We start from the raw sequence: 23273 nt of genomic DNA on the forward strand, positions 1-23273 counted from the left end.
TATTTTTCGAAATTGTTTTGGCTTTTTGGAACCACTTGCGTTTCCGTATAAGTTTGAGGGTTGGCTTTTTTCATTTTTCCACAAAATGATGTTGGAATTTTAATAAGAATTGTATTGACTCTGTAAATAGCTTTGGGTAGTATTGCTATCTTAACAATGTTGTCTTCCAATCCATGCACCCCAGATGTCTTTTTATTTATTTAGGTTTTCTTTAGTTTCTTTCAGCAGTGTTTTGTAGTTTTTTGTGTACAGTTCTTTCACTTCCCTGGTTAAATTTATTCCTAGGTATTTTGTTCTTTTTGATACTATTGTAAATGGAATTCTTTATTATTTTTTTTTCCAAATTGTGCATTACTTGTGTATAGAAACCCACATAATTTTGTTTGTTGATCTTGTATTCTGTACTGAATTCATTTCTTAGCTCTGTTAGCTTTCTTGTGGTATCTGGGATTTCTGTATATATAAGATCATATCATCTGTGATTTTTTTCCTGTATTTTATTGGGTAGAACTCAGCCGCATGACCGTCTATCTGCAAGAGAGTCTAGGCAATGTCTAGCTTTGTACTAGGAGGAAAAGCAAGTGGTTTTGGTGAACATGTGATAGGCTCTGTCTCAGGAGGCTGTTAACAGTGATTTAGGCTTGAGATGGTAATGACTTAAAACAGGGTAGTAGTGAATTTATGGTTTCAAATTATATTTAAGAGATAAAATTGTTAAGACTCGATATGTTATTTAGATTGTGGGATAATCTGCTATAACCAAAAAACCCAAACCCATTGCCATTGAGTCGATTCTGACTCATAGTGACCCTATAGGGCAGAGTAGAACTACCCCATAGGGTTTCCAAGGCTGTAATTTTTACGGAAGCAGACTGCTACATCGTCATCCTGCGGAGTGGCTGGTGGGTTTGAACTGCCGACCTCTTGGTTAGCAGGTGAATGCTTAACCACTGTGTAACTGTGGCTCCTTGCTGCTATAACAGAGACCTCAAAATACAATAACTCATACAAGATGGAAGTTTTATCCCCACTGTCCCTACCTTGTAATAAAAGTACAGACAGCATCAGTTCAGCTAGGGCTTTACCTTTAGAAACATGTGAAATATCAGTAAGAACTGACAAAGCTATCAGACATTACTGAACAGGTTTCCAGCCCATTATTCTGTAATGCTAGGGAAATTGTACCAGTTACATGGTTTCTCAAGTGTTTCATGATTTGTAAAAATATATGCAAGTACTACCATTCTTAGAATTTTAATGTACTCTTGGTGTTCACTATTAATTTTTCCTTCATACTATCAAGGGCTTTAGTAGTGGAAATTTAAGAGAAAGTTTCTTTACTGAATTATTCAGAGAACTGAAAAACCATTTTAAATAAGATACGAGAATTCCGTTTTGTGGAAAAGTAGTTTGAATGGATTTTGAAGAATGTGTGTAAAGTGGAAATTTCTGTGGAGGTGCAGATACAAATATTTACTAACTGATGCTTATAACTATTTCAAGATTATAAGCAAAGGTAAAAGTAGAAGTTATTTAGATTTTTTTAACCTAGGAGAGAGAGAAGTTAAGAATTTCTTTTCCCAATCTAGGAATAAGGCTCAGAAATACATACTTTGGTTAACATTCTGAACACTTGCTTTCTTAGATTATATACTGGAAAGAGTCAGACATAAAAACTTTCATTCAGGACTGATGTTCATGCCCTTTATTGAAACTTTTAGTATTTGAATAAGCTACTGTAAAATCTCCATATAGCACTAGGTGGCACACTGTGACTTTGGATGAAAATATATATTTTAAGTCTCCTGGAAGAAAAGAACCTAGGTAAAAATACTGTTGGAAATAGACATTTATAATGGAATGTAGGATCTCAGACTCATTGCATTTTGAACCCTGACACTTACATTAAGAGATTTAAAGTTGTGTATAAGTTACTACTGATTTTTTTTAAAATTAAGAATTGGATTATTAAAAATGATTAGAATTATGGGTTTTTACTGAATGGAGTTCCTTGAGTATATTACAGAAAAGCATCTGTGCTTTGAATTGAAAAAATGGTTTTTAGTCAGATGTTGTAATTAGATGAGTAGTTAATAGTATATTTGTATATGAAAAATTGGAATTAAGAATAAAAACAGTTTTGAGCTGGTGACCTTTTGTTTGAATGCATGTGTGCATGTGTATGTGTGTACTAAGTACAAAAGAACTAACTTGATAAAATTTATGGTAGGACTGAAATATTTATGGAAGAATATTACCTTTGCAATTTTCTGGTCTAGCACGACTACAGTATTGCTGTCACTTGGCCATCCAGTTTAATTTCTGGAAACTCATTACTGTGTGATGCTTCTTGAGTTAGAATATAATCTATGAGATAGTGAATTTTGTGATGTGATATGTATCTATATGTGTACCTGTAAGATTTTAAAATACTGGTTGCATAAGGGAATTATCTGAAAAAGAGCTTAAAGTAGGCCATGTATTTAAACTTGTCCATCTGGCCTGCAGTAGGAAGAAAGATTGATACTTCTTGGTTAAAACAATGCTTAGCTAAATGATAAATGCCAACATAAGTTAGATAGAATTGATTTATAATCTTGGGAGATGTGTTAAGCTAAACAAGGTTTCATGGTGTTATGTTGTTATGCAAAGTGTGGGAATAAATAGAGAAGAGATGATTTAAGACTTTTTCAAATCTGGAGTGTACAGGATGGACCTGGGACAGTGGTCACAGATAAAATGAGTTCCAGTGAAGGCTTAATGACTCAGGTAAGTAGATGCCATGTTGATATCCAGGATAAGGTCAGAGGAATGAAGGAATGTGGGTATAGGTTGGCTATGTTAAAGATGTAAAAAAGTCAAGTTCTGGAGAGGAAAATTCGGGTTAGCCTTTCAGCACAGAGTATTAGAATAGAAGATAGCAGTCTTTGTTTTCCTGATAAGTTTGCACTAGTTGGTTCACTCATCATTTGTGTACTGAAACCCAATCCTTGTCACTCATGGATTTAGCTGCTATGGTTATTCCTTCTTTTCTCTACATAATAAAATTTTTCTCTCTTGGATCACTCCCTTCAGCGTAAAAATATGAGGTACTATCATCCATCTTAATTCATTTTCAGCTTCTCCTTTCACTGTCCTCTGTTATGGCAAAACCCAAAAACTATTTTATATTCACTGTCTCTATTTTCTCACTCATTCTCTATGGAACCCACTTCAGTCAGCCTTTTGATCCTACTCTTCCACTGAATAATCACTAGTAAGTTATTGATTTATTAGAGTTTATTATAAATAATTTTATCACTTCCTGGACGGTATAGAGCTGTTTATCCTATTGTCTCTTCTTTAAAGGTAATGAGATTTTCCCCTTCTGTATGCTCTTAAGATTTTACCTTTGTTTCAGGTTTTCATCAGTTTTTCTATGATATGCTTAGTTGTGTGTCTGTATTTTGGTATTTGTCCTGCTTGGGGTTTGTAGAGCTTCTGGAAGACTTGGGCTGATATCTTTTGTCAGTTTATCTTATACTATCAAAGGCATTAGTGGGACAAGTGGTGAAATTTAAATAGTTGTTGTTATTTAGGTAATAGTTTTGTATCAGTGATAATATCCTCTTTTTGATAGTTGTAGTGTAGTTATGTAACAGTACCTTGAATATAGGAAATACACATTAAACTATTTAGGGGCAATGAGTATCATGACAGCACTTTATTCTCAAATGTTTCAGAAAATATGTTTAAGGATATTTTGGGTAGTCTTAGTACTAATTTGTATCTTTTCTATAATTTTGAATTTATTTCAAATTAAAAAATAGTGTATCTCTTATCTACCAACCTGTGTACCTACCTACCTACCTGCCTATCTCCCAGTTGGCTTTTCACCATTCCTCGTTACTACCACCGTCAAAGCCACTGTCATCTCTTGCCTGAACTAATGTATTAACTAGTAATTGGTCTTTCTGCTTGCACTTTTGTACCAGTACAGTCTCTGCAAAGCAGTTCAAGTGATTTTCAAAAAAATGCGAAGCAGAAAAATGACACACTCCTGCTCCCCAAACCTTCCACTGACTTCCTATAACAAAATCTGAAGTCCTTAATGTGGTCTCCTAGGTGCTATATCCACTGGTCCCTGGATGCTCCTTTTCTTTTCCCTACTCGAGCACGCTTTGGATAAACCAAGCGTGCCTGGCAGGGTTGCAGTTCCAGTTCCTTGGCTGAGAATGCTCTTTCTCCAGATCTCTGCATGGCTTGCTTCTGCACGTAATTCAGTTTTTTATTAAGATGTCACCTCCCCAGAGAGTTCTTCCTCAATACCTTTTATTACTCTATCCTGCTTTCTTTTTTTTCATAATCACTACCTGAAATTTATATTATTTCATTAGTAATTTTCCTGTTTAACCCTTCTACTGGATTTTAAACTGTATAAGGGGGGAAACTTTGTCATGGTTACAGTTTTATTTCCAGTCCTTCTAATGAAATGTCTCCCATATAGTATATTTGTTGAGTGAATGCATTAAGCAGTTATTCACTCCTCCCATTTGTTGTCATTAGGTGCCGTTAAGTCGGTTCCGACTCATAGTGACCCTGTGTACAACAGAACGAAACACTGCCCAGTCCTGTGCCATCCTTACAATCGTTGTTATGCTTGAGCCCATTGTTGCAGCCACTGTGTCATTCCATCTCATTGAGGGTCTTCCTCTTTTTCTCTGAACCTCTACCAAGCATGATGTCCTTCTCCAGGGATTGATTCCTCCTGATAACAGGTCCAAAGTATGTGAGACATAGTCTCGCCATCCTTCCTTCTAAGGAGCATTCTGGTTGTACTTCTTCCAGGACAGATTTCTTTGTTCTTCTGGCAGTCCGTGGTGTATTCAATTTTCTTCGCCAACACCACAATTCAAAAGCGTCAATTCTTTTTCGGTCTCCCTTATTCGTCGTCCAGCTTTCGCATGCATGAGGCGATTGAAAATACCATGGCTTGGGCCAGGTGCACCTTAGTCCTTAAAGTGACATCTTTGTTTCTTAACGCTTTAGAGAGGTCTTTTGCAGCAGATTTGCCCAGTGCAGTGCGTCATTTGATTTTTTGACTGCTGCTTCCATGGATGTTGATTTGTGGATCCAAGTAAGATGAAATCCTTGACAGCTTCAGTATTTTCTCCATTTATCATGATGTTGCTTATTGGTCCAGTTGTGAGGATTTTTGTTTTCTTTATGTTGTGGTTTGACCCATACTGAAGGCTGTAGTCTTTGATCTTCACCAGTAAGTGCTTCAAGTCCTCTTCACTTTCAGCAAGAAAGGTTATGTCATATGCATATCGCAGGTTGTTAGTGAGTCTTCCTCCAATCCTGATGCTGCATTCTTCTTCATGTAGGACAGCTTCTTGGATTGTTTGTTCAGCATAAAGATTGAATAAGTATGGTGAAAGGATACAATCCTGACACACACCTTTCCTGATTTTAAACCACATTGTATCCTCTTGTTCTGTTCAAATGACTGCCTCTTGGTCTATATACAGGTTCCACCTGAGCACAATTAAGTGTTCTGGAGGTCCCATTCTTTGTAGCGTTATCCATAATTTGTTCTGATCCACACAGTTGGATGCCTTTGCATAGTCAATAAAACACAGGTAAACATCTTTCTGGTATTCTCTGCTTTCAGCCAAGATCCATCTGACATCAGCAATGATAGCCCTTGTTCCACGTCCTCTTCTGAATCCAGCTTGAATTGCTGACAGTTCACTGTCGATGTACTGCTGCAACTGCTTTTGAATGATCTTCAGCAAAATTTTACTTTCGTGTGATATTAATGATACTGTTTGATAATTTCTGCATTGTGTTGGATGCCTTTCTTTGTAATTGATACAGATATGGATCTCTTCCAGTCCATTGGCCAGGTAGCATTGGCCAGGTAGCTGTCGTTCAAATTTCTTGGCATAGATGAGTGAGCACCTCCAGCGCTGCATCTGTTTTGTGAAACATCTCAATTGGTATTCCGTCAGTTCTTGGAGCCTTGTTTTTCACTAGTGCCTTCAGTGCAGCTTGGACTTCTTCCTCCAGTACCATTAGTTCTTGATCATATGCTGCCTCCTGAAATGGTTGAACATTGACCAGTTCTTTTTGTTACAGTGACTCTGTGTATCCCTTCCATCTAAATACATCTTTGTGTATTTCTTCCATACTTTTGCATGGAATACACTTTTGTAACACATTACAAATAAATAACCACACTGAAGAAGTTGAGGATGTCAACTTAAGTAACTTTGGAAAACAGTGCTCTGACTGGATACTATAAGGCTGAAGACAAACTGTACATAAATGCTGTAGTCTAGTTAGTAAATGCATATGGGAGTATGGGTTAGCAATTCCGAAATTACTTCATGTGTGTCTTAGAACTGAACAGGTAAGTGAATATATTGTAGATAATGAGAACCTGGTTTCTTACTGTTGGAGAAAGAAGTTACAAATAATGAAAGGGAAAGGCTAAAGTGAACCCTGTGATATAGGATTGAAACTAGAAGTATCAGTATAAACTCATGGTTTTTTATACATGACCACACACACAGAGATACAGATATGTATATGTGTGGGTTAGTATGTATACATATGTTGTTGTTAGTTGCCATTGACTTGGCTCGACTTACGGTGACCCCATGTATATACCAGAATAAAACGTTGCCTGGTCTTGTGCTGTCTTCATGATCATAGATTTGAGTCCATTCTTGTGGCTATTGTGTCAGTCCATCTCGTTGAGGGTTTTTCTTGTTTCGCTGACCCTCTACCAGTGCATACGTATAGTTCCTAGTATTTCTCCTGATTCTGTGGGTTGAATGGATAGCTCTTCGGCTGTGGTGTTGGCTGGGGTGCTGCAGCAGTTTTCTGGGGACTTGATTGGGTTGGAATGTCCAAGATGGCTCACTGACACTGTGGCAGTGGATTCTGTCAGCTGGGAGTTCATCTGGGGCTGTCAACCAGAGTGCCTATACATGGTCTGACTACTGTGGCTTGGGCTTCTCATCTCTGGGTTTTATGAACGACTATCCTGAGAGCATTCCAAGAGACCTGGGTGGAAGCTGAAAAGGTTCTTATGACCTGGTCTCAGATGTCATGCATTTTCATTTCTACCTCATTTATTGGTCAAAAAGCAAGTCACAGAGCCAGATTCAAGGGGAAGGGATTACACAAGGGGATGAATATATATTATTTTTTTGCTCTGCTATGTCTGCTTACTCATTTGGATTGTTAACATTTTGAGGACAAGTATAATACCTCATATTTCTTTGTGTTCTCCTGAGTGTCTTGCATATGCTTTGCACATAGTAAATACCCAGCAAATTTTTTGTTGCCTAAGAATTCCAAGAAAGCTAAAAGTTCAGGCTGGCAGGAACAAGAAGAGGGGGTGAAGGCACCCACTTACTGGATTGGGATTTTGGGGCTGGGCCAGTGGTGAACTTGATTCAGAAAGAGACCTGTTGCCCACATGTGGTTAAGGGTTAGGTATATCTTGGTACTTATATGGATGCTTTATGATCCCTTTCCTCTCATACATACTTGGCTTATAAAAACAGACTATTTTCATACAGCATTCATTAGTGGGGAGGTAGTTTCCTTTATGTTACTGGGCCTGGCTCCCACTGGCCCAGAGCCTTGGTGGGGCTGAACCTGTAGGCTAGAGCTGCATTCAGGCTGGGTGAGGATAGCACAGACAAAAATAAGATATATACATTATGTACATATAGTTTGATTATATTTATTCTTGAAATAATTTATTTTTAAACTTGTAAAATGCAGTCTTTTTAGACCTAAAAAAGACTAGTGACTTACTGTCTTTGTTTAACCCTCCTCCAAATCTCAGATTAGTTTTAAGTATTTTCTTCCTGAGAAAATGTGAGAAATAATGAATTTGTTTATCATATATATTCTATATGTTTATTTGAGATAAACTAATAAATCTTCTCTTTTCTGTACATAGGCTTCATTCCAGCGCTCCAATAGTCATGACAAAGTAAGGAGAATAGTTGCAGAGGAGGGTCGTACAGCAAGAAATCTAATAGCTTGGAGTGTTCCACTAGAAAGCAAAGATGATGATGGTATGTATTAAAAAAATCAGTTTTGTTTTTAATGTAAATTGTTGTGGTTGTTAGGTGCTGTCGAGTCACTTCCGACTCATAGCGACCCTGTGTGCAACAGAATGAAACCCTGTGCTGTCCTCATGATCGTTGTTACACTTGAGCCCATCGTTGCAGCCACTGTGTCAGTCCATCTCGTTGAGGATCTTAGAAGAATATATTTATTCCTAAACAGTAAGATATATTGTGAAAACTGTTTACAATTACAACTCTTGGGAAAATTAATATATGTTAAGTAAGATAAAGAATTTTTTGTTGCTTTCCTATTTTACCTAATATACAAATGGTTTCATAAAAGTGTTATTGTCAGGTTGGCTGTTTTAGTAGGAATGAAGTTGGATTTGTATGTTATGATTGGGAGATAGTTTTTTTTTTTTTTTAAACTTACAGGAAATATAGATTTTCTTTTATTCTTAGTATAAAAATGAAAAAATAAGTTTTTAAAAAATCCACTGTACTTACCATGGTTAGGTGTAATTTAATGTAATGATTTAGAAAATAAAAGATAATTATATTCCTTTAGTTCTCATTATTATTATTTGGACCAGAAAAAAAATCTTCTCTCTTAAATCCCCTCCCTTTGATTGCTAGGGGCAGTGTGATTCCAGTGTTCCTGGGATCTAGAAGTTTGGATAGGGATAAAGAAAATAGGAGATTGGAATATGTCAGAGGAGACCTATCTTTGAAATTTTCCAAGGGCTTGTAGAATATTCCTCACATTGGGGTTGTCTAATGTTTTTTCATGATTAGATTCAGGTATACATTTTTAGCACAAATTCAGTATAAGTGGTATGTTGTTTTCATTGCACCACAGGAAGCATATGATGTCATTTTATCTTGTTAGTAGTGTTGTCAACTTTAATCATTTGGTTCAGGTGTCTGCTAGGTTTCTCTACTGTGAAGTAAATATTTTTTTCCTTTATAATTAATGAGTAATTTGTGGGAAGATAGTTTGAGACTATGTAAATATCCTGTTTCTCTTGAAATGATCCACCCACTACTTTTAGCTTCCATTGATAATTCTTGGCTGAGTAAATTATTACTCTGATGGTTGCAAAATGGTGATTTGCTAACTCCATCAATCCTTCTGCATTTATTAGTTGGCATTCTAATGAAGGAAGAGCTTTCCCTTCTCTGTGTATTTATGTATGTAAATATTATTTATTTAAATTTGTACGGACTCATGGCTTATTTAATGAGTGATAATCCACTACTGTATTATGATCCTCTAATTGTTCTAGACTTTTCTAGTGGGAATCCCTTCAAACTGGCTCCTGTTTCCTTTTGACATGTCCTTATCATTCTTTGGGAACATCCTTATATAATAGGATACTTCAAGCTATACAAAAATTCACTCTTGTTTTTCCTTTTTCCTTTATTTTATTTTTGTATTTTACAACCAGAAAACATAAAACGACGGTAGCAAATAATGTTGATATGTATTTATTACCAAGAAATGAAATAGTAATAAGCTCCTTATGATCCCATCTGCCTTTCTGAATTCCTCAAAATTCTTGGCATGATGATAGTACCCTTTTTGTTTCCCAGTACTGTTACGATTTTATTTTTTAAAAATAATTTGTGTGTTTGTGTGTGTATTTTTTTCCCCCATCTCAGCAGCCTTGAACAGAAGGCAACATGTGCTAAGCTAGCCGTCAGAGAATTAGGATAAAATATGTGTAGAACACCAGAATCATTCCAGCTTAACGCTAATGCGGTTCAGTCTTCCTTTGGTTTTGAAGATAATGTTCGAATTTTTTAGGGTCACTTTATAAAGGACATTGTTGTCGTTAGGTGCCGTCGAGTCGCTTCCAACTCATAGCAACCCTGTGTACAACAGAACGAAACACTGCATGGTCCTGCACCATCCTCACAGTCGTTGTTATGCTTGAGCACATTGTTGCAGCCACTGTGTCAGTCCACCTTGTTGAGGGTCTTCCTCTTTTTCAGTTACCCTGTACTTTACTAAGCATGATGTCCTTCTCCAGGGAATGATCCCTCCTGATAACATGCCCAAAGTATGGGAGGCGTAGTCTCGCCATTGTTGCTTCTAAGGAACATTCAGATTGTACTTCTTCCAAGACAGATTTGTTCATCCATGGTATAGTCAATATTCTTCGCCAACACCAAAATAAATTACATGAGGATCGCCATAATGAATCTCAGTCCCTAGTGTAGTTTCTCCAGGAATAATTCTTGTAACTTCAGTTCACCATATGTTTGCATTCTAGAAAAATGGAATGCTACAGTATGCTTTATATAAAAATTCTGAATAAATCTGTTCATAAATTTTTATTTTGTTGTGTTTTACGTGAAAGTTTACATCGCAAATCAGTTTCTCATTCAAATATTTATACACAGATTGTTTTCTGACATTGGTTGCAGTCCCCACAATGTGTCAGCACTCTCCCCCTTTTCCTTTCTACCCCAAGTTCTCTGTGTCCATTTTTCCAGTTTTCTTGTTCTTTCCTGCCTTCTCGTCCTTGCTTCTCTGTACAGGTGTTGCCCATTTGGTCTCGTATACTTGACTGAACTATGATGCAAATGCCTTGCATATTATTCTTTGTTTTATAGGCCTGATTAATCTTTAAAAAAAAATTTTTTTTTAATTGTGCTTTACATGAAGGTTTACAGAACAAATAGTTTCTCATCAAAGTTAGTACACATGTTGTTTTATGACATTGGTTAACAACCCCATGACATGTCAACATTCTCCCTTCTCAACCTTGGGTTCCCTATTACCAGCTTTCCTGTCCCTTCCTGCCTTCTAGTCCTTTTCACTGGGCTGTTGTGCCCCATTAGTCTCATTTTGTTTTATGGGGCTATCCAGTCTTTGGCTGAACAGTGAACCTCGGCAGTGATTTCATCACTGAGCTAAAACAGTGTCCGGGGGCCATACTCTCAGGGTTTCTCCAGTCTCTGTCAGGCTAGTAGGTCTGGTCTTTCTTTGTGAGTTAGAATTTTGTTCTACATTTTTCTCCAGCTCTGTGCAGGACCCTCTGTTGTGATCCCTGTCAGAGCAATTGGTGGTAGCCGGGTACCATCTAGTTGTACTGGACTCAGTCTGGTGGAGGCCATGGTAGTTGTGGACTAATCTTTCCCTTGTATCTTGTTTTCTTCATTCTCCCTTGCCCCCGAAGAGGTGAGACCAGTGGAATATCTTAGATGGCTGCTCACAGGCTTTTAAGACCCCCAGACTAAGCAAGGTGTTTTTAAGTTTCCAAGTATTTGATTTTTTTTCATTGCTCTTCCTGCTATTAAATTCTACTTTTATGATGTTGTGATCAGAGAGAATGCTTTGTATTATTTCGATGTTTTGGATTTTATTGAGGTTGTTTTGTGGCCTAAAATTTGGTCTATTCTCTAGAATGTTCCATGTCCATTGGAAAAGAATGTATACTTTGCTCCTGTTGGGTGGAGTGTTCTGTATATGTCTGTGAGGTTAAGTTGGTTGGTTTTGGCCTTTAGATCTTTTGTGTCTTTGTTGAGTTTCTTTCTAGATGTTCTATCCTTTACTGAGAGTGGTGTGTTGAAATCTCCTACTATTATTGTGGAACAGTCAGTTGCTCTTTTCAGTGCTGTTAGAGTTTAATTTATGTATTTTGGAGCCCTGTCATGGGGTGTGTAGATATTTATTAAGGTTACATCTTCTTGGTGTATTGTCCTTTTAATCATCATATAATATCCTTTACTTGTCTTTTATAGTTGATTTTGTTTTAAAGTCTATTTTATCTTAGATTATATTGCCACTGAGGTTGTATATTATATATATAATATTATATTATATATATGATTACATTATATTTTTGGGTTACTGTTTTCCTGATATATTTTTTCCATCCTTTGATTTTTAATATATTTATGTCTTTGTGTCTAAGGTATATCTCTTGTAGGTGGCATATTGATGGGTCGTGCTTTTTTATACATTCTGCCACTCTGTCTCTTTACAGGCGCATTTAAGCCCTTTATATTCAGTGTGATTATCGATAGGTATGAGTTTATTGTTGTGCTTTTTTTGTGTTGCTGGTGTTTTCTTTGTTCCTCTTACTTTCCTGTGGTGAATTCGTTTGTGGATTTTCTTTTTTTTTTTTCCCCCTTTTATTATAGACTTTGTATTTACTGAGACTTTGTTTTTTTTCTTTTTTATTCTGATGAGTAGGTTTGTTAACTTTCTTTATGGTTACTTTGAAATTTACCCTTACGTTCCTAAGTTTGAAATAGTCTTTTATTACTTGATATCTCCTTGATTTCCTCTGTGTTTGAGAGTTTATTCCTCGTTTTGTTGTTTTGATGTTGTCGTCATTTACAGATTGATGTCTCTATGTCCCTGTTTTAAGTCATTAGCTTTGTTTTGTTCCTAAATTTTTTATCATTAGTTTTGGGTTATTCCCAAAACAACTTTTCATTATTCTTTTGCTCAAAAACTGCCAGTGGTCTTCCAGCCTTCCCTTACGTCAGACCCCTCTCACCTCCTCGGCATTTGGTGATATAAAAACAATTTAGCCCAGCATTTGAGGCTCCCTGTGACTTAGCCTTTTTCCACCTTATTTCCTGCCCAACAGAGATCTATTTTAGGCAGATTCTTTTATTAATCGTGTGTTCCTGTGTCTTAGATGTACTTATTTTTACACTTTCCTCATATCTTCGCTTCTGTTCAGATAACCTCATTCTTTTCTATCTAATTAGATCCCTTGAGGCTGGGCGAAGTCTCACGTCTAAGACCCATCACACTATCTGCTCTGGTCATCTTATATTGTCTTTAATCATTAGTTAACATTTTCTGTATGAGAATATCTGTGTGAGAATTTGTTTATGGCCAAAATTTCTGTATTTCTGTGACCAGAAGTACCTGGTTAGAGACTGCTCGTTTTTCTACATCTTTCTTTTCATTTCAGCCAGGTGTTCCCACTTAGGATCTTCTACAAGCCCTAGGTTAGGTATACCAATAAGAAGCATGTAGAAACCCACTAGCTGAAGCCAAGAGGTTTTTTATTTTGGGGAGGGGGACGGCGAGAGGGGAGGGAGCTGTTTGTTGATGCCCTGTCTGTTGTACCTGCCCAGATTCTACTAGTTTAGATTCAAGTTGACAAGGTTTTACCCTTCCCCCCAAGTATGCATTCTCTTTGGCTGTTAAAAAACCATTTTTTATTGTGATAAATATGTATATATAACAAAATATTTTCTGTTTCAACATTTTTAACATGTACAATGCAGTGACATTAAGTTCATCATGTTTTCTGTAGCATACTCTCTTAATTCCTTTCTCTCTTTAGATTTTAGTTTTTAGAACAGTTTTAGATTTACAGAAAAAATTGAGAAGATAGTACAGTTCCTGCATACTCGATGCCCAGTTTGTCTTATTAGTATTATCCTACTTTATTATGATAAATTTGTTATAATCAATGAACCAAAATTCTTATTAACAAAAGTCCATAGCCATTCTAACAGACATAGTGGTATTGCATTGTTGTTTTAATTTACAGTTCCCTAATGACAAATACGTTTTAAGTGCTCTGCTGCTAATCTAAAGGTCGGTGTTTCAAACCCACCAGTGGCTGCATGGGAGAAGAGACCTGGTAATCTACTTCTGTAAGGATTGCAGGCTAGGAAACTCTATCGGGCAGTTCTGCTTTGTCCTATAGGGTCGCTATGAATCAGAATTGACTCGATGGCACACAACAACAACAAATGACAAGTAATGTTGAGCATCTTTTCATAAGCTTAGTTTGCCATCTGTATTTCTTCTTTGATGAGATGTCTTCACATCTTTTGCTCATATTTTAATTGGATTGATTGGTTTCTTTTGGTTGAGTTCTAAGAGGTTTGTTTTGAATATTTTGGACACAGTTCCTTTATCAGAGATGTGTTTTGCAAATGTTTTTTTCCTAATCTGTGGCTTGTCTTCATTCTCTTAACAGTGTCTTTTGCAGAGCAGTTTTTAATTTTAATGAAGTCAAACTTAAATCAGTTTATTCTTCCATGGATCATGCTTTTGGCATTGTATCTAAAAACTGAAGGTCACTTAGATTTTCTCCTGTGTTTTCTTCTAGAAGTTTTATAGTATTGTGTTTTATATTTAGGTCTGTGGTCCATTTTGAATTAATTTTTGGGAAAGGTGTAAGGTCTGTGATGAGATTCATTTTTTTTTTGGCCTGTGGACATTCAGTTGTTCCAGCATTATTTTTTGAAAACATTATCCTTTCTGCTTTGAATTACCTTTGCTCCTTGGTCACAGCACTACATTTATGTGGGTCTGTTTCTGGGCCCACTCTTCTGAAACTTTGAGAACCTTTGGTAAAATCTGTTATTTTCAATCTAAGCCTTAAAGATCACTGTTTTAAAAATAGGTTTTGTGTTGTTCAGGGACCAGATTTGTCTGTTAAAACTGTCCACAAGTGTCTTTCACTTATGTTTCTAACTTGCTCAAGTGTTTTAAAACTTAGTGTATTATTTGGCATGTTTTATTTATTTGGAAAAAAAAATCTTAGTACCTTCTTCTTTGATGCAGATTTAAAAATCCTCATGAAAAGAGATATTGGCATGTATTTATTCTGGACATAGTAATAAATGGAAACTTGTGGTACCTTGGAGCCAAAAGAGACTTTAGAGTCATTCTTTTCATTTTACAGATTGAGAAACTGAGGACAAAATTGGTTAAGAGGTTTACCCTGAATCACATTTCAGGAAGAAATCAACTCTTTAACAATAGATTATTAAGGATCCTTGAGAAGTAGAGGCGAGAATGGAAGAAAGCTATCAGGAAACCACTGAACACACGAAAGGCATGCCATCATGATTCCAGATTGTAAATCCTGAATCTACAAAGGGTTTCTGATATTTTTTGTCTTTGGGGCCCCTTTTCATTAGGTATTCTTGTTGAACATTTAGAAATAATTTTTGTTTCTGTCCCCCTACCCCCAGCTTAATGCTTGCAAAAGATTGGTTTTCTTACAATTTAAATAGTTTAAAATAGTGTTCTGATACTTCTTCTACTCCCCCTTCTCAATAATCTGATCTTCTAGGTCTAGTTTATATGCCCTCATTGTATCAAGTAATTATGAGGTCCTTAAGTCACATTCTGGGAATTGTAGAAGGACTGTGCCAGGAGTCTTACTTTTTGCATCTTTCGAAAATTTTCATTTTAACAGGTTTTGCTGTTGTGGTATGTTCATACTTCTCCAGACTTAATGAGGAAATGTATGTACTATAATTTCTGCATGAAAATATAAGTGTGGTGTTGTGAATTGAAGTGTGTTCCTCCAAAATATATGGTGAAATCCTAACCACTGTACTTGTGAAAGTGACCCTGTTTGGAAATAGGGAGTTTATTTTGTTATGTTAATGAGGATTTACTAGAATAGAGTGGGTCCTAAACCTAATCCCTTTTGTATGGTATCTTATAAAAGGACCAGAATAGACACAGAGATACATGCGGGGGAAGATAGACACCATATGAAGATCCCTCTACAAGCCAAGAAATGCCAAAGAACACCTGAGGCTACCAAAAGTAGCCTCCAAAACTGTGAAACAATATATTCTTGTTCTTTAAAGCCACCTGCTTGTGGCATTTGTGTTATGGCAGCACTAGGTGCGTGTGGGTAGCTTATTTTCCCTGGGAAATCCTGGAACTCTTTCAGCGGTAAGTATATTCTATGTGCTGTAGAAAATGGTAGGCCTGATTTAACCCATTGATGACCAGTGTAATCATCATCCACACAATTTTATGCGCTGGATTTTATGGGAATCGTTTTTAGTGATTAAATAATTTAAAACATATTTCTGTTTCTTTCTGTGTATGTTTGGAAACCCTGGTGGTGTAGTGGTGAAGTGCTAGCTGCTAACCAAAAGGTTGGCAGTTTGAATCTGCCGGGTGCTCCTTGGAAGCTCTATGGGGCAGTTTTACTGTGTCCTCTAGGGTCGCTATGAGTCGGAATCAACTCATTGGCAACGGGTTTGGTTTTTTTTTTTTGGATGTTTGCAAGCTTGTGTCTCTGTATGTAGTATCAAATTCAGTTTGTCCATTCATTTTCACCAAATAAGCACTTATTGGTAGGCAGTGTGCTTAGGCAGTATGTGGAAAATAGATGCTTGACAGAGCTTCTGTCCTGTAGGAGGCTTATTGTCTAGTTTGTGGGATAAGCCACATACACACTCACATATTCTTAATCTGCCCTCTCCACTCTCCCGTCCTCAGCACCACCAACACAAACATAGACAGAGTAAAATCTTAGTAGAAGTCAGTGACAGCTTTTGGCCCAAGTGCGTAGGTTGGATTGTAAGGCATAGTTGAGGTTACAGTTCTAGGTGATGATTCACATGAAGGTTTCTGAATATCGCAGAACATAGTTTCCTTTCATCGGACCATGACATTGAAAGAAATACCTTTCTTGGAGCTTAAACAAATGCCAAACCAGAATTCCTTTTGGAGATGGAGATAATTGGGAAAATAACTCTCAACCTTGGACATGTGTTGGGCTTGGAGGAAGGGGAGGAGACAGTAACTGTGTGGATGTAGGCTTTTCTAGAGTGGCCCAGAACTGCTTGTCAGTTGAGGGGAGGGGGTCCCTGGGGAACCGAGAGAAGAGAGGGGTGTTTCCTGTGTGAGCTGACACTGCTAGGAGGAGAGGCATAAGGGAGTGATGTGGAAACCTGTCTTTAGCTAGTTAATTATTTCCAAGTTACTCTGAGATGGAGCCCCTGGATGGGGCAAATAGTTGAACTCTAAATTACTAACTGGAAGGTTGGTGGTTCGAACCCACCCAGAGTGGTGTGTGGGTATGGTGTGTGTACGTGGGTGTGGTGTATTTGCACGTGGTGTGTGTGCGAGTGTGCGTGTGTGTGCACGCCTGTTAGTGGGCATGTCTGCATGTTTGATATTGTGTGTTTGTGCTCGTGGGCCTGGCTACACCCCAGACTGTGGGGTACTGTAGGGTCTGCTGGGGGGGTGGCTGCCAGGGCTCATCCATCCACCCTGCTCTAGGCCAGCGAGTGCCCTGTTCGGCCCCTTCAGAGTATCTCCCCTACAGCCTTGTCTGGCTGCTGAGCTGCCCTCTTAGGGTCCTCATGCTCCAGGGCTGTTCTTGGGCCCCAGAACTGGCCTCCCGGAACACCCACCTTCAGGACGTGGCCCCACTGGCCCTGACCTTGTCTCAGGGCAGCCCCATGCCCAGTGCTTCTGAGGGATGGGGGCTGATGGGAATCCAGGGAGGGTGATGGCAGTGGCGGCTATGGAGAGATGCTTGATCCAGAAGGGAGGTGAGACGGCCACCAGCTCAGCGCCTCCATGTTGCCCCATTCACAGCGGCAGCCTTGCAAGTCACCCTAGTTACAGGGCAGCGGGGGGGGGTGGGGAGGGTGGGCACAGCCCCAGTGCCGTGCTGGTTCTGAAGCCCAGGCAGGTGTCCCTGACACCTGGACCCTTTGCACCCTGGCCTCCACTCGCAGACCCAGCGGCAGGGACAGTGGGCAGATTTACAGGCATCTGGTAGTCACCCAGGGCTGCCCACCCATGGGAAACATAGGTTTATTTTTCTGATTAAAGGAAATAATGAGTGCCATGCTATTATTTTTTTTAAAAAAAGTTATGAGAAAAAAAATATATGGATAAAAAACAGCTTGGCTCATAAAATGATTCATTCAGCATAATATCTATTGAGTACTTCTCCATGCGAGGGACTATTGGGATAGTCAAAGATTAGAAAGGACAAGAATACGTGCCCTCATGGAGCGTATATTCTAGTGGTCAACACTCTATGCTCTATGTTCTTGAGCGCCGTCTAGTTCATTCAACTCATAGTGACCATGTAGGGCAGAGTAAAACTGCCCCATAGGGCTTCCTGGGCCGTAGTTTTTACGGGAGCGGATTGCCAGTCTTTTTCTCCCATGGAGCAGCTGATGGGTTCAAAGTGCGGACCTTTTGGTTAGCGGCCTAGTGCTTAACCATTGTGCCACCAGGGCTTCTTATTTACAGGTATAGGACTTAGGATTTCAGCACATTTTTGGGGGGGGACACAGTTGAATCTGTAGCACACATTATAGACTTTTATTCCTGTTTTGAACTGCTCTCAAGAATAGAATGATTACAAAACAACTATTAGTCTTCCTTATTATAAAAAAGAACAAATGAGAGAGCTGTATCTGTTAACTGCAAAAATACAAACAATTGAAATGAAGCTATATATTTCATAAATCAGATAAATTAATTAAAACAGAAAATATTTGGTTTTTAATATGGTAAAAAATGTATTCTTAATTATTTTGCTGAAATAAAATTTGAATTCAAAGAAATATTTTCCAGAGTTGAATATATGTTGAGGATTTCAGCAACTTCACTTTATTTTTAAATTGCCAGAGTATCTGACATTTTTAAGAAGCTGATTTAGTCCTGTTCTGAGAAAGCCATTCTAGAAAAGCAGTCTCTGGGACTTTGGAAATTTGTTTTTTCACTACCCATGGTTCAGTTTTATTTTATCTATTTGTTGATCTCTATTTATTTACTTTTTATTTTTGCCTTGAAGGAAAGCCTAAGTGCCAAACTGGTGGGAAATTGAAGAGAACAATTCAAGGCACTCATAAAACTACTAAACAGGTATAGCATATACAGTTTTTCACTTATTGACTTTTAATTTCACTTCCTGAATATATTATGTTATAAAATCTAATTTTTTTAGGGTTTGAGTGTTGTATATTTTCATGTAAAAATTTAATGTAATATTGTGTATTTAATACATGTATCTAGTACTTACTATGTGCCTAGCTTGTATTACATGTTTTACAATTATTAAGTCATTTGGTTATAATAACAACTCTTTGATGTAGGCATTATTATTAGCCTCATTTACAGATGAGGAAAACTGAGGCAGAGACAGATTACTGAATTTGCTAGTGAGTGACACAGACAGGATTTGAACCCAGGTTGTCAATTTCTACAGTTTCTGCTATTAATCCCTGTGCCACACATGCCATATTTGTGAGTTATTTTATGATTTTCTTTCTTGGTATAATGATGGCTGTAGGTTGTAGGGACAGTAAAGCTATATGGACTCTTAACATTTTCAAAATTGCTGTACTAAAATTTTAGATAAAACAAGCTTACTTTATTTTTAAAAAAGTTTTTTTTTTTTTGATAGCATAGTTATAGTTAGCTTCTTAATCCATAGTTATTTTTTCTGAACTTTTCATATAGTTTATCTTAGTTTGCTGCCGTTACGTGTACTAGTATGGATTGTTGTTGTGGTGTGCCATTGAGTTGATTCCAACTCACAATGATCCTATAGGACAGAGTAGAACCAGCCCCATAGGGTTTCCAAGGCTGTATAATCTTTATGGAAGCAGACTGCCACATCTTTCTCCCGCAGACCGGCTGGTGGGTTTGAACTGCTGACCGTTTGGTTAGCAGCAAAGCTCTTAACCACTGCACCACCAGGGCTCCTTTAGCACGTATTATGTACACCAAAAACCTCATATAAGGAAAACACAGACTTCTAGTCAAGATATGGGTGTGAGTGAGTTCACAAGGATGCTCCTTTCCCCATACACAGAAGCATCAATGATAATTTTTTAAAAAAAGTAAAGACAGTGTTTTAAAAAATAAGGTAAACACCTCTGTGGGCCAGAAATAAAACAGAAACATACAACGACAGGTAAATGGAGTTTAGGTTCCCAAACTTAGTGGACAGAAGCATCCAGAAGATCGGTTGCTGTGGGATGTAGGAGGCTGAAATGCCCTGTTTGTGGTGGGGAGACAGATCCAGGCTCATGGTTTGAAACTGGAGGCTTATGCAGGGCTCTGCACTAGCAGACAAAAAAAGCTACATTCTGCCTGGGATTATGGCCTGGGATAGCTGATGCCTGAAGAGATAGAAGGGAGTGGAGACAGCCACTCAAGTGGCCCTCTGGTTTGGGACTGAATCTGCCATATTTTTGAAGGATGAGACTTGTAAGGTCCCAATGCAAGACCTTGAGAAGTGGGACCATAGTAGGCCAGATGATGGTAACCATAAAACTAGTAAATACGAGGTTTGAACTTAGGGTGAGAAAAGGAAAAAAAGTAAAATACAAGAAACTTGAACTCAAAATAAGCTTGCAAAGTAAAATAACAAAGCACATGGGAAAAATAATGTCATAAAATATTGACAACATTGTGCAAATGAGAGAATTTACTTCTTAGATAATGAAAAAAATCGCATTTTTCTAAAGAACTTTCAAATAAATGAGTTTAAGTTTATCAAAGGAAAGAATAACTAAAACAAGAAGAAGAAATTACAAAAAAAGGTAGATATTAATTTTGAACATTTATAGATAAAAGTGAATCAATTAGAAATCTTAGAAATTAGAAAGTTGCCAATGAATTTTTAAGAACCTTCCATTATTGGAATAAATGACATATTGGACAAAGAAATTAGAGAATTTGTGAATTGGAAGACAGTATTGAGGAGGATTTAGAACATATCTCAGAAAACGAAAGAGATGGAAAATGTAACAGAATTTAAGATTTAGAAATTCTAATATATGTTTTATTAGACTTCTGAAAGTAAAGAATAAATGGCGGGCATGCAGTATGTAAAGAAATAACATTGAAAATTTTCCTTACTGTGTTGTTCTCGAGAACTCAGAAGCTGAGTTTAAGAACTGAGCAGGATGAATAAAAATAGGTCCATTCCTAGGTGCATTCTAGGGAATCTGCAGAACATCAAGGTTAAGAAAAAAATCTTTAAAATGTTGTCGTTTGCCATTGAGTTGATTCTGACTCATAGTGACCCATATGGCAGAGTAGAACCGCCCTGTAGGGTTTTCTTGACTCTGATCTTTACAGGAGCAGATTGCCAGGTCTTTTCTTACACGGAGTGGCTGGTGGGTTCAAAGCATGGAACTTTTGGTTACCAGCTGAGCGGTTAACCTTTTGTGCTACCAGGGCTCCTTTCTTTAAAACTACAGGGAGTTAACAAAACCACAGAGGAATGACAGAGAAATAGCAATCTTGTTATCAACAAAAGAACAGTGGAGCAATATCTTTGAAGTTATGAGGCAAAATAACTGTTAACCCAGCCAATGATCATTCAAGTGCAAGAGAAAATGAAGCCATTTTTAGATATACAAAGACTGTTTTTTACCTACAGGTTTTTAATGAAAGAACTATGAAAGATGTACTTCAGCAAGAAGAAAAGGAAACCTGGAGAGAAAGAGTTTAATAAAAAGATACCTGTAAAATACGTTAGTAAATCTCATTAATTATTAATAACCCGTTGCTGTTGAGTCGATTCCAGCTCATAGCGACCCTTTAGGACAGAGTAGAACTGCCCCATAGGGTTTCCAAGGAACAGCTGGTGGACTTGAACTGCTTAGCTTTTGGTTAGCAGCCACAGCTCTTAGTCCCACTATGCCACCAAGGTTCCCATTACTAATAATTTTTTTGTTTGTTTTTTTAAAAAAAAACAACAATTAAATTTATTGTTTTAGAAAGGTGGGACTACAATTTTAGATAGTATTAACATAGAAGATGTAGGGAGATTGGAAGGGAGTTAGAGTGATAAAATCCTTGTCTAATTTAGGAAAAAGTCTTTGCTTGGAAAATATGAATCTTATGTGTGTGTGGTAATAATTTAAGGCTAGCCACTAAAAGAATAAAAATACCATTCCTTTAAAAAGTTGAATTGGCAAAAGTTGTGTGATAGACATATTTATAACAATGACCGTCCCCCCCCCCCAAAAAAAAACAGAACTGCTGAAGTGGCTTATGTATATAACCAGATACCTCATGGGATTTGGTTCCTGGTTTGGAGGATTAGGGTCATGATTTTGTGGGACATCCCAGCTAATTAGCCTAATAATGTGTTTAGTGCTTCTGTTCTACCTCCTAGTTCATTGTGTAATTCCTGGGGTCTTAAGAGCTTGTAAGCAGCCATCCAAGACACAACAGTTTGCCTGGAGCAACAGAGAAAGAAGGAGAATCTGGAATAGGAAGAGGGAATGGAATGTGTGGCTAATGACTTCCTTGAAAAACTGCCTCCTTTGCCATGAGACCAGAAGAACCGGATGGTGCCTGGCTACCATTACTGAATATTTTGATCAAAGATTCTATAGAAGAATCCTGATCAAAAGGAGGAAAATGCAGACCAGAATTTTAAATTCTGATAGACTTCAGACTTCCTGGAGTCATGGAGGCTGGACGAATCCTTAAAACTACTGCCTTGAGATAATTTTTAAACCTTAAATCAAAAATATCCCCGGAAGTCTTCTTAAAACCAAACAATAGTTTAGTTTAACTAGTAAAAAATGTCTGCTTTGAGCATTATGCTCTTTTAAGAACTATCTTTATGAGATCAAATTGGACAACAGCAACTTGAAAGATAGGAACCTTAGAGGGCAGTGAGTTTATTTTAATGGGGGAAAACAACTCAGAAAAGGACGGTGAGAATGGTTGCACAGCTTGAAGAATGTAGTCAGTGTTACTGAATTGTGCATGTAGAAACTGTTGAATTAGTGTGTGTTTTGCTGTGTATATTTTCAACAACAACAAAATAAAAAAAGGATAAAAATATCAGCCATGATTTCTAAACAAGCAGAGGAGAAGAGAAAGTGAACAAGCAAAAGTTTTTCAGTTCTACAAAAGACAGAAGAAGGAAGAAAAGCAGCCAGGAAAAATCGTGGTTGAGTAAAAAATACAAAAGAAGATGGTGGATATAAGTATAAATATATGGAATTTATATTGGTTTATATGGAGTATATCTAACTCCATATAAATACAAATTATATATAATATAGTAGATGGGATGTATCTAAATGGATTAAATTAATCTATTAAAAAGTAGATGATTGGATTAAAACTCTTACCTCCAAATTGAATGATAATGCTGCTTACAAGAGATACACTTAAAATGAAACCTTAAAGAAAGGTTTACAACAAAGAAAAATCCAGGCAAATACTTGGTATTCTAGATATACTTCAAAGCTGGTATAGCAGTATTCATATCAGATCAGATGGAATTCAACCTGAAAATCATTGGTAAGGATAAAGATGGAAATTACATAATGATAAAAAGAATAATTTTCCAATAAGTGTAACAGTCCTAAATTTTTTTTTTTTTAATTGTACTTCAGGTGAAGGCTTACAGAACAAATAGTTTCTCATGAAACAGTAGTACGCATGTTGTT

General features: G+C 37.3%; 1 protein-coding gene across 1 annotated transcript in view; it reads left to right on the forward strand.

The window, feature by feature from the left end:
- The window catches only part of LOC111820235 (S phase cyclin A-associated protein in the endoplasmic reticulum-like), an 86158-nt gene that overhangs the window by 16596 nt on the left and 46289 nt on the right, over positions 1 to 23273 (forward strand). Inside the window, exons 3-4 of the mRNA XM_023729872.1 lie at positions 7964 to 8081; positions 18638 to 18708. Of these exons, the coding sequence (XP_023585640.1) occupies positions 7964 to 8081; positions 18638 to 18708 (189 nt within the window). The remainder of the gene's footprint in view (positions 1 to 7963; positions 8082 to 18637; positions 18709 to 23273) is intronic.

The sequence above is a fragment of the Trichechus manatus genome, unplaced genomic scaffold (assembly GCF_000243295.1).
Source record: "Trichechus manatus latirostris isolate Lorelei unplaced genomic scaffold, TriManLat1.0 scaffold00030, whole genome shotgun sequence".
NCBI lineage: Eukaryota > Metazoa > Chordata > Mammalia > Sirenia > Trichechidae > Trichechus > Trichechus manatus.